The following is a 12,991-nucleotide window of genomic DNA, read 5'->3' on the forward strand; positions in this document are numbered from 1 at the left end:
GTCTATAGCAGTGACCTTGATGACACAATCTTACACTGTCTTTTTCTCTTCCCTCTTCTCAGTCTATCCCTTCTTTCTTCAGGAAGATATATATATATATATATATATAATCTATCTATCTATCTAATCTGTATCTCTATATATATATCTGTGAATATGTTTTGGTTTTCTTGGGTTTTTCTAATTTCATCTCTGTAACTGCTGAGATCAAGTGGGAAGTCCCACCAAATGAGGTTGCTGTATTTGACTTCAGAATCTTTTTTTTTTTTTTTTTTTTAACTAGAGATTAAACCCAGGGGGCTTACCCACTGAGAGCCACATAAATTTATTTTTATTATTTTGAGACAGTCTTGCTAAGTTGCCAAGGCTAGCCTCGGACTTGCCATCCTCCTGCCTCAGCCTCCCAAGTGGCTAGAATTACAGGCATATGCTTCCACCATGTGTGGCCCCTCAGAATATTTTTTTGTTGTTTTTTCTTCCCTTGACTATCACTTTCAAAACTTGTGACTTTGGCCTTTGTCTCTCTGTTTTTAGGTTTGCTGCTAGAGAATCGATCTGCCTGCCTTTCTGTCAGCTTGCCTGCCAGTCTTTGTTCTTTTCTGTGGTTTAGAACAACAATTTTCTTAATTTTGAATTGTGTTGTCCCAAATTTTATTTTTCTGACCCCTTTAATGGCTACTCATTAAAACCTGAATTCTCTGATTATGTTAGTTCTTCTGTGTAATATTTTTTTGTTTTCAATTATAAATATTCTCTTTGTGATTATGGTTATTAGTTTTATGGTGAAGGTTTGATAATTTAATTTAAATTTTATCTTCCCATTTAATCTTTTTTCATTTTGTCTTTTAGTTCTCTTTTACCCTATTCATAATCTGAGTAAGTTCCAAATCCTGGAGCATTTGTAAAGAATGTCTTTTGTTGGATTATATTTTTCTTCTGGACCGAGTTATTTGATCTCTTATATGATGCATTCTTTGCATTTTGTCTTTCAATTTGCCCTCCCTCCTCCTCCCTTTCTCTCCCTTAGTTTGTTTGCCTGTTTGCAATGCTTGATCTTTTTCAGTTGGTCATGCTTGACAGCTCTGCCCAACTTTGTTTTTTTTTTTTTTTTTTTTAAGAGAGAGAGAGAATTTTATTTATTTTTTTAGTTTTTTCGGCGGACACAACATCTTCGTTGTATGTGGTGCTGAGGATCGAACCCGGGCCGCACGCATGCCAGGCGAGCGCTCTACCGCTTGAGCCACATCTCCAGCCCAGCCAACTTTGTATTTGTTTGCCTATTGCATGAGTGACTTCTTCATTCCTTATACATTTGTTCTTTGCTCTCCTCACTTTTGTGGTTGCAAAAATATAAACTATAATTTTCTACTCTATCTTCTTTTGTCTCTCTCTTCAGTAGGTCATAGTGACCTACATAGCATTCCTGAATTCTGACTGGGCATATTTAGTTTTTACTAACTAGCCCTGATGTTTTCAGTACTCCTTAAAAAAAAAAAAAAAAAAAATCCCTTCTGATTCTTACTGCATACACAGCATCATCTCAAAGTTTGCTCCCAAAGTTTGCTCCCATAATTGGGAAGGCCTCTGTGTGTTACCCTAGAATCTTTTTTCTGGAAAGTGCCAGAATTCCCTTCCCTATTTTATTCATTCTCTTCTGTAGCTTGGCAGCATCTCCCAGTCATAAGACGAATGGAATTCATTCAATTTGTTTCTCTCCAGATTTGAGTTATTAATGAAAATTATTATTTAATTTCTCTGACTTCTGACACATGAGGCCCAAGATAGGTAGCTCATCAAATAGTATTGCCCCATTCTGTGTCAAAATTGCAGAATCTTCCCTTGGCTTGCTAGCCCTTTTGAAGTTTTATGAATTTGGGCTGTTTATATTTTGTGTATTTGCTGCTGGAGAACCAAGCTACCTACTTATTCACTTTCTCTCTTATTTCCTTTGTTCCTTTTATTTTTAATTTGATATTGGGCGAGAGACAATTACGTGAGTCACTACTTAATTTCAGAAGTCTTTCTTTGAATTTTTTTTTAAATGTGGGCAAATATATATACCATAAAATATATCATTGTAAGCATTTAGGGTGGTTTTGATTTGCATTTCTCTGACTGCTAGAGATGGTGAGCATTTTTTCCATGTACTTGTTGATTGATTGTGTGTCCTCCTCTGAGAAGGGTCTGTTCAGGTCCTTGGCCCATTTGTTGATTGGGTTATTTGTTTCCTTATTGTTTAATTTTTTGAGTTCTTTGTATACTCTGGATATTAGGGCTCTATCTGAAGTGTGAGGAGTAAAAATTTATTCCCAGGATGTAGGCTCCCTATTTACCTCTCTTATTGTTTCTCTTGCTGAGAAAAAACTTTTTAGTTTGAGTAAATCCCATTTGTTAATTCTTGTTTTTAACTCTTGTGCTATGGGTCATCTATTAAGGAATTTGGAGCCCGACCCCACAATATGTAGATTAGAGCCAACCTTTTCTTCTATCAAACGCAGAGTCTCTATTTTGATATCAAGCTCCTTGATCCATTTTGAGTTAACTTTTGTGCATGGCGAGAGAAAGGGATTCAGATTCATTTTGTTGCATATGAATTTCCAGTTTTCCCAGCACCGTTTGTTGAAGATGCTGTCCTTTCTCCATTGCATGTTTTTAGCTATCCTTTCTTCATTGCATGCTTTTAGCACCTTTGTCAAATATAAGATACTTGTAATTTTCTGTATTGGTCTCTGTGTCCTCTATTCTGTACCATTGGTCCACCCGTCTGTTTTGATACCAATACCATGCTGTTTTTGTTACTATTGCTCTGTAGTATAGTTTGAAGTCTGGTATTGGTATACCGCCTGTTTCACTCTTCCTGCTTAGAATTGCTTTTGCTATTCTGGGTCTTTTATTTTTCCAAATGAATTTCATGATTTCTTCTTTTTTTTTTTTAATGTCTTTCTAAGTCATCAGTGAACCTTTATTTTATTTATTATTTATATATGGTGCTGAGAATTAATTCCAGTGCCTCACACATTCTAAGCAAGTGCTCTACCACTGAGCCATAACCCAGCCCTGAGGTTTCTTTTTAAGTATTGGCTTTTCTTTCTGTGATTTTAATTTTAGACTCTCCCATCTGAGAATCACCCTTCATTCTTATCTGCTCTGCAGACTGACTGAGTGGCCACCCTGAATTTCTCCCTAGTCTGTGGTACAGTCTCACTTATATGCTCAGACTGCCCCATGGTGTGGGCACCTACTGATCTGGTGAAAAGTAGAGTTTAAGTAACTGGTGTTGGGTATTCAAAAAGCCTATACCAAGAACAAGACAAAAAAAGAAATTGTGAAACATGAAAATACAAAGTTAAGGGACTGGGGTTGTAACTCAGTGATAGAGCGCTTGCCTTCCATGCGTGAGGCACTGGGTTCAATCCTCAGCATCACATAGAAATAAATAAATATAATAAAGTTATTGTGTTCATCTACAACCAAAAAAATTAAAAAAAAAAAAAAAAAGAAAGAAAGAAAAAACACGAGGTAAACTTCCAGGATTCCTAGTCTATCACTTAGGAAGTCCAGAATAGTCTTTTTTAAGCTGTCACTTATTCCCTACTTCAACTGTTTCTTCTGGGGAGCAGTGGAGCATCCTCCCTGTGCCAGATTAGCTTGCCATTTCTGATGTTTTCTACTCAGATTGCAAACTTGTTGAACAGCAGCATGGTTTTTCTTTAAACCTAGTGGGAAAATGTCTTTTGGCTCTGACAGGTGCTTCCCTTCCCCCACTGAGCCAAAGCACACCTGACACTGCCACCATCTGTTGCTTTTATTGTCTTTCTATTGTAGAAGCTAATATTTTTGGTTTTAACCTAATTGCTAGGTCACTGAGTTGCCTACCAGTGTTTTCCCACAATCTTTCTGCCATAGTTTGCTACTGCAAAACTGCTATTTTAATTCATTCTTATGGAGCTGCTATGATATTGTGGGTTTCTCTGATTCACATTTTCCCTCTTATAGCTAAACTAAAATCTATACTTTTTCCTAAACTTTGTTTTAAATTTATAAAGACAAAATTCATCCTGAAATGAATTTGTTTACTACTTTATGGTCAAACCGTCCCTTCACCCTCAACTCCTGGCAAACACAAATCTATTCTACAACCTTATAGTTTGAGTTTTCTAGAATGTCAAGTAAATAGAATTATAAACTATATAATCTTTGGAATCTGGCTTCTTTTACTTAGCATAATGTCCATTTATGTTGGCGTGTCAGTTGTTTATTCTTTTTATTTTTAAGTAGTAGTATGAATATGGAACAAATATTATCTACAGTCTTACCCTATTTTGTTCTTTTTGACTTAGCTTTCCAGAGTGCTGGATCTTCCACCAGAAAACTTGATCAAATCAATATCTGCAGTTCCAATTTCCAGGAAAGAGTTAAGTATAATTAATACATTTATAGCAATCTATAATGTTCTCAAATTTGTTGAATAAAAAAAATTGTTACTCTTCAATTTATGGAATAGTCTTTGAAGTGAATTATAAGATGTGATTCATTATATTCAACTTATTAGTGTAATCAACAATAAAATTAAAATCTGTATTGGATACTCTGATGAGACAGGTAATATTCTTACATTAATTATTTTTATGCTTGCTTATGCTTGCAGTGATAGTCGTGTCAAAGTCTTTGGTAATGAGGTTTAAATTTGAACATCTACATATTGTTTTATCTATGGGGTGTCTGGAACCTCAGGCACCAAGGGACCACCGTATTGTCAGTTAATAATGACATATTTGCCACATAGTAGGCATTGAGCCCCAAGGTTTTGAAAGAGGTAACAATGTAATTACTGGTAGCAATATGTCCTTGTATTTCATTCCCTTAATTATGTCAAGACTTTTAGCATAAGATGAATATTCCTGTTCTCAGGATAGAACAAAGAAATAAATGGAAAGGGAAGATAGAGGCTACATTTGACCTTGTAGTAAAAGAGAACACCTATAAAATGGCCTACTGCATCTTCCTTTATGTGAATTCCAAGAACAGAGGCAACAAGGGACCAAGGGGCTCTCATAATTATATGTAAATTTATGTAGTTTTCCACATCAGTTACTTATTTCATAAAATCTGTAATTTGCATTCTGCATAATAAGGGTAATCTCTTAATTTTAATGTCTTTTCAAAGACCTCTAATAAACTAAACTATTTTGACCCATCTTTTGAATAGGATTGCCTTTGCTTGCCTTTGCTTTAATAATCCAAAGTACTAAGATTTTGGTTTATAAATAATAAATATTGAGAACCACTTCAAAAATTTTCTGAGCCACAAGTCTAAAATTCTCCATATTGAGGAAACCTTTACTGTTTTGCTATAATAAATCCAGAGTATCCCTTACAGTTAAAAACCAAGTCTCACTGTTCCATATTTCTGACTTTATATTAGAATGCTATTAAGTGCTAGGAGAATTAAGAAATATTGTTTTTTGCTGGCATAGATTAGGTAATATAAAATGAACCATTTGCTCAGGTCTGCTAGTTCTCCATGTATTTTCAGCTATGGTGAACTTCCTATATAATAACATTGATTTTATTAGAATTGAGAGCATTGTCATAAGTCAGTAGTACTCAAAGCCTGTGGCTTTCACATTAACCAACACAACAACCTTCAGAAGTTAGTGGAAAAGTAGCTATTGCTTTTTTAAACTTACTGGTTTTAATTTTTAAAAAATGAAAGTAAGAGCCGGAGCAGTGACACTCACCTGTAATTCCAGTGGCTCAGGAGGCTGAGGCAGGAGGATCATGAGTTCAAAGCCAGCCTCAACAGCAGTGAGGAGCTAAGCAACTCAGTGAGACCCTGTTTCTGAAAAAAAAAAACAAAAAAACAAAAATAGAGCTGGGGATGTGGCTCAGTGGGAGTGTCCCTGAATTCAATCCCCAGTATCCCCACCCCCCCAAAAAATGAAAGTAAGAGGGATTAATTTCATAAAACTATAGAGTGCAAAACAATCTCTTTAAGGAAATTCAGGAAAATACAGAAGAATAAGAAAAATAAAGTCCCAATAATCTTACTATAGTAGGTAACTGATTTTAGGAAGTTAGTGTATTTTTCATTTCTTTGTCTTTGAATATGTTTTTCAGATTAAAAAAAAAGCTACAAAACTATATAAGATTTTTTTAACCTTTTTCCTTGACATCACTTTTTTTGTAATATTCTGTTATTCTACTGTTGATAGACATTTACGTTGTTTTCAGTTTTAAAATTTTTATACATAATTCACATGCAAGAATTATCTCTTCAAATAGACAAAGCAAAACCAAAAGTTCTTTTTGGGTGTATGATTAAAAGTTCCCCAAAGGGAACCAACCCAGATGCCCTTCAATAGATGAATGGATAAAAAAAGTGGCATTTATACACAATGGAGTATTACATGGCACTAAAAATGACAAAATCATGGAATTTGCAGGGAAATGGATGGCATTAGAGCAGATTATGCTAAGTGAAGCTGGCCAATCCCTAAAAAACAAATGCCAAATGTCTTCTTTGATATAATGAGAGCAACTAAGAACAGACCAGGGAGGAAGAGCAGGAGGAAAAGATTAACATTAAACAGAGACATGAGGTGGGAGGGAAAGGGAGAGAAAAGGGAAATTGCATGGAAATGAAGGGAGACCCTCATTGTTATACAAAATTACATATGAGGTTGTGAGGGGAATGGAAAAAAAAAAAACAAGGAGAGAAATGAATTACAGTAGATGGGGTAAAGAGAGAAGATGGGAGGGAAGGGGAGGGGGGATGGTAGAGGATAGGAAAGGTAGCAGAATACAACAGTTACTAATATGGCATTATGTAAAAATGTGGATGTGATTCTGCAATCTGTATACGGGGTAAAATGGGAGTTCATAACCCACTTGAATCTAATGTATGAAATATGATATGTCAAGAGCTTTGTAATGTTTTGAACAACCAATTAAAAAAAAATGTTCCCCAAAAGGGGCAACTGGGAAGTAGATGGAAATCTGGTTGATCTCCCTCACTTCCTTCTCTTTTGCACCTTTGGTAGTGATAGGTAACCCTTCATATAATTTCAGAATTTATGTTTTAAATATTCTTAGTTTAATAAGTTGGTATTAATCATTGTTAACAAACTAAAAGGATCAATTTTTTTGTCCTTCTGCCACTGAACTAATTAGAAATATTTATGATTCCATGGAGATTATACAATTTTTAAATTAAATTATTAGTGTGTTATACCTTACAAATGCTTGTAACTCTTCATAATTTTACACTATTTTTTAAAAAATTGTATGATTTCTTTGTGTTTCCTGGATGTTTGAGAGTCTGAGTCATATTAAATCTTCTCTAAAACATCCAAGGTATGTATCAACATACAATAATTTAATCTTTGATGTATTCAAATCTGTATTTCAGTTAATATTATTATCAGGGCTCTTACTACTTTTTATTTACATTATTTTCTATAATTGGTATATATCTTTGAATTTGTTATTCTGCTTTTTATGTTATTCCCATGTTGTTAACTAGTTTAGTTCCCCATGATTGGCATAAATACTTGACTGAACTATGAAGAGTTCTTTGGTAAGAATAAATACGTTCAAACCTTAAAAGAATTTCATGATTTTTAGAAAATTGAATTATCATGTACTATAAAGTAGAAAAAGACTTTCCCAGAGGTCAGTGCTGATACTATTTAACATTTTCATTTAACATCATAACTAGGATTAATATAATTCATAACCAAGACTTGATTTCTAAACAACACTGTGAAGTAGATTCCATTGTCATCACCATTTTACTGAGTACTGAGAGATTAAGCAACTTCTCCAACATCACACAGGCACGGATTTGTAGATGAACTTGGGTCTGTGGTGACAGCTTAGATGTCAGCAGATGAGTTGGGTTGGTCTGTGTTAGCCACTCTGAATAATGGATTAAGGCCCCCGGGAAAATTCTTTTTAGTTTTTTCTTGGTATCCGGGATTGAACCCAGGGGCGCTTAACCTGAGCCACATCCCCAGCCTTTTAACTTTTTTGAGACAGGGTCTTGCTGATTTGCTGAGGCTAGTCTCAGACTTCAGGTCCTTCTGCCTTAGCCTCCCAAGTCAATAGCATTTCAAGCATGCACCACTGTATCTCACAAGGCCCAGGAAAATTCTTAATGATTATCATAGACTTTTAAAATCTGATGTTAACCAGAAGTCACACAGGAATTTTTAGATATTTCCCTGATAACCATAAGTGATAAGGAAGTCACTTGTGCCCCTCTAAAGTGTGCCCTTCTCATGTGAGTGACATATGTGCTAGACAGAGAATGGACAAACCACGTACTATACTCATGAAGTCCTATTCTCTATTCTCTTATTAAACATCAAAAGATGTTAGTGTAATTATACAGATGTATGTTGATTTAAAAACTATTTTGTAGATCTTGAACTTTTGTACATTTTAAATCTACAGAAAAATTTGTAGAGAATAATAAAACACTTGTGGTCACTTTCTGAATTAAGTTTTTTCCATATTTTTTCATTTTTATTTATTTATTTTTTGAGAGGAGAAGGATGGCTCTTGATTTTTAGTAATAAAATGTTACAAATACTGTTCAAGTCACTGAAATGTACTTCTTTGATTCCATTCCCTACTTTCTTTCCTTAGACAGAACTGCTCTCATCAAGCAAATGTTGATTTTCACTCATTGCTGGTGTTGTATTTGTTTTTGCATTGTTTCATCATCAACCGAATGAAAAGGATAAGTGGCAGTGTCTGTTTTATGAACTACTGAGTATTCAGAATGAATTTTTTTCCCTCGTGTTGAAACTCAAGTTCTATATATATATATATATATATATATATTTTTTTTTTTTTTTTTTTTTTTTTTGTCATTTGGAAGTCAGTGGGGGAGCAAGAGTTAGAAGCAAGCATTTGGAGTAGTATAGGAAGCATCATAGGAAGAGGCCAAAAGACCTGAACTTTTGTCTGCATCTGCTTAGTTGCATTAGAATTTGACAGGAGGGCTGGGGATGTGGCTCAAGTGGTAGCGCGCTCGCCTGGCATGCGTGCAGCCCAGGTTCGATCCTCAACACCACATACAAAAACAAAGATGTTGTGTCCGCCGATAATTGAAAAATAAATATTAAAAAATTCTCTCTCTCTCTCTCTCTCTCTCTCTCTCTCTCTCTCTTTAAAAAAAAAAAAAAGAAGAAGAATTTGACAGGAGACATTTAATTTCCCAGACACCTCTGTCTATTTCACAGAGATATCATAAAGTTACAATTACATAACAGAAAAGGAAAAATTTTATAAAATGTTAAAAGAAAAAAGTTTTTAAATAAATACAAGGTGATTTCTAATTTCCTTGCTTTTAATTTTGAAAACAAAATGCCTTTTTCGATAAAATCATTTTCATATGAAAAATACGCAATGATTAACCTTTGTTAAACTTGTAATGCTTCTAAGATAACAACAGCTCTTTCTCATTTCAATTTCTGTCTTTAGAGAAGTAGCTGACTTTCAGCTATCTGTGGATTCTTTACTGGAAAATAGCAATGATCACATAAGACCAGATATTCAAGTTCAAGCCAAGAAACTGGCAGAGAAGGTATTTTAGCACTATTATCTCTATTTAACATTATAATAAATTTAGCATTTTAAAGGAAAAAAGAGTGCTCTGCAGGGTTTCTCATCTGTAATAATGAATTTAATAGTGTTTCTTTTTTATCTTAGAAAATATCATTTAAATTCATTTTAGCCCTGTACTACTATAAGGTTACAATGATTTTTCAAGTTATTTATAAAGCATTCCTCTTGAGCTGACAATGTTCAATTTTTTGATTAAGTACTTCAAAGTAGGACTGAAGTGTTAATTAAATTTACAGATTGAAGCTGGGTGGACTTCTGAATTTTGGAGAACAAGCTTGATAAATTAGAGCTGTGGGTTGCAATTTTTAAAATGAGTTTCTGAGAAGAACATTAAAATATGAGAAGAAATGATTAAATGTAAATGGAATCATGATTACAGGGAAGAAGTGTTTAGATGATTTCATAAAACTTAAGTATTTCTAAGTTCCCTGGTGGGTTTTATTTATTTTAAAAGATTGTAGAGAATGACCAAATCTAAATTTTTTTTAAAAATATTTATTTATTTATTTATTTATTTATTTATTTAGTATTTATTTTTTTATTTATTTAGTAGTTGGACACAATATCTTTATTTTGTTTATTTTTATGTGGTGCTGAGGATCGAACCCAGGGCCTTGCACGTGCTAGGTGAGTGCTCTACCGCTGAGCCACGATCCCAGCCCGACCAAATCTAAATTGTTAGTGTAATATCCTCAGCAAAAACAGATATTAGATAAGTTTTGTTGCTTTGTTAATGGGGTTATTATTTGTGACACAAGAGGTATCTGGGATCTCTGAAGATTGGAACAATGAAAGTCACTGTCAAGGAAAAAGATTTGTGAGGAATGAGTATGATAAAGTAACTTTGATAACTTGGTAGATATTTATTTGATAATAAAAATCACCTAAGATTTTTACTAGGAAGTACACCAGGAGTAGAATTAATCTAATTAGGATATTTAATCCCTTTCTTCCTATTTCTTGTCTCAAAAATATAGACTAGAAGTTCTTCAGTAAACACTGGCACATCTTTAGTTCTATAGGTTTATCAAGGAGTTTGAACATCTAGGTGGTTAAGAAGGGTGGGCATGAGCAGAGAAGACAGACTAAATTATTTACATGCTTTGTGTTAGTTCAAAAGATTTAGTTAGGATCTGACCCAATGTCGTGTTCTGTGGCTCTTGAGTAAGGGGAAGTGCTTATTGTAAGACAAATGGAGAATTTGAGGTGAAGGAAAGACAAAGGGGAAAGGAGATACTCTGAATACAAAATAGCATTTCTAATAAGGAAAAAAAGAAAATGTATTTACCTAAGTAAAGTGGAGGAACTGAAGATTGGCTAAGGCCCAGGTCCACCTGTAATGACTGAAAGAGGTAACTCAGCTTGACTTTGTCAGCCAGTTGTAGTATTAGAACTGTATGTCTCATTGGGCCTATTTCATAATATGCTTACTTTCTAGCTGAAATGTGATACAGTGGTGAGTGAAATCAGCACTGGTCCAGGAACTGTGAATTTCAAAATAAACAGAGAACTACTAACAAAGGTAAGAATGAGTTATTGTCCAGCCATTGTACATTCATTCTCTTCTTTAATTGCACTGATCTTCCTCCTGCTCTGAAACTCATTGTACACACAACCTTTGCATATATTGATCTTTGCATGGAGTGCCATCTGAGTTTAACAGCCTGTTGGATCTTGAGATTTTCTTGGCAGTAGATTTCTGATCTTTTTATATTCTCCTATAGCACTCTATATCTCTCCTTTATAGAACCTACCATAGTTGATATTTAAATTCCTTTTATTTGTTTAATACCACTTTCCCTTTAAACTCTTATCCCCTTAGGGTTAATAGCATCTGATTTTTTCACTGTTGGATCTCCATAGTTTTTTAGCAGTGTCTAGCATATAGTAGACACTGGATCGATATTTATTGAATGAATACATCAGTTTTGTATTGACTCCAAGAAAGGGATGCTAGTTTCTACTCTCTGGTATTCTATAGTCTTGTTCGAAACATAAGATGTATACAGAAGAAATCATAAGACAGCTTTTTCTTTTAATAAGACAATAAATATTAGGCCTGCAAAAGGGCAGTTAATACAGTAACATAAGAAAATTCAGAGATAAAATTCAGAATAAACTTACAATAATCTGAATATGGACTCCTTCTCACTAATGTTTACCTCTCCACTTGCAGTCTTCTTATCCACATGTTTTTAAAGTATTAATGTTTATTGGGCCCCTAGTATATGATAGGCACTATTCAATTTAACATCTGTATATTAATCCTTTCTCTATTTCCTATTGATTGTATAGAGTATTATTTTCTCTGTGTCATTGTACAAATAAATACTATTTCTGAACCTTAGTTTTGCATTAAATGGAAAATGTTGCCCATCTTCAAGATTATGAGACTACAAAGATAATATAAAAACTCCTAGTCTTGAACCAACTAGCACTCTGAGGATGTGTCTTCTTGTGGGATTTTTGGTCTTGGTGGTTTGTTTTGCAGTGCTGGGAATCAGACCCAGGACTTCACTCCACACATGCTAGGCAAGTGCTCTACCACTAAGCTACAATCCGCAGCCACCTGTGGATGCACCTTAAATGTTTGTTGTATGTGTTATTTTACTTCCTGCTGCTCCCATCTCTGCCTATTCTGTCTTATAACCATCTTAACCAGTTCTTTAATAATAAAATTTTTCACATCATGAACTACATTTTTAGGACTCAAAATGCAGTTGATGAATCAAAACCAATTTAAGAGTGAATAAAAAGCTTAGCAACAGTAATTTCACAACCTAATTTTGGGAGGTTTTGTTGTGGTGATGGTTTGCGGTACCAGGGATTGATCCCAGGGGCACTTAACAGCTGAGCCACATCCTCAGCTCTTTTGAGACAGTGTCTCACTAAGTTACTTATGGTATCACTAAATTGCGGAGTGTGGCAGGCTTTGTATTTGTAATCCTCCTGCTTTATCCTCCAAATCACTGGGATTATAGGCATGAGCCACCGTGTTCAGCTTACATCCTACTTTATTTATTTATTTATCATAGTTGGACACAATACCTTTATTTTATTTATTTATATGTGGTGCTATGGATTGAACCCAGCGCCTCACACATGCTAGGCAAGCACTCTACCACTGAGCCACAACCCCAGCCCAACATCCTACTTTTTGAAAGACACATCATCACCATTAGCAAAAAACAAAGTATAAGTTCGTGAACTATACAACAATTCTGTTAGTAGCTAAAAATTAACCTAGAAGGTTTTAGAAGTTTCTGCAGGATTTCCTTATTTTATACTGTGTAGCCAATAGCCATTTAACTATGTGTTTTTATATTGTTTTCCTACCATTGCTGGTGAACTTTAG

The 12,991-nt window shown here is 34.4% G+C and overlaps 1 protein-coding gene across 2 annotated transcripts in view; it reads left to right on the forward strand.

Moving 5' to 3' along the window:
- The window catches only part of Rars2 (arginyl-tRNA synthetase 2, mitochondrial), a 61,026-nt gene that overhangs the window by 11,511 nt on the left and 36,524 nt on the right, over positions 1-12,991 (forward strand). For both annotated transcript variants that reach the window (XM_026411364.2, XM_026411375.1), the window contains exons 2-4: positions 4,341-4,414; positions 9,493-9,595; positions 11,075-11,158. In XM_026411364.2, the coding sequence (XP_026267149.1) occupies positions 4,341-4,414; positions 9,493-9,595; positions 11,075-11,158 (261 nt within the window). The remainder of the gene's footprint in view (positions 1-4,340; positions 4,415-9,492; positions 9,596-11,074; positions 11,159-12,991) is intronic.

This window comes from Urocitellus parryii, chromosome 8 (genome assembly GCF_045843805.1).
Source record: "Urocitellus parryii isolate mUroPar1 chromosome 8, mUroPar1.hap1, whole genome shotgun sequence".
In the NCBI taxonomy this organism is placed as follows: domain Eukaryota; kingdom Metazoa; phylum Chordata; class Mammalia; order Rodentia; family Sciuridae; genus Urocitellus; species Urocitellus parryii.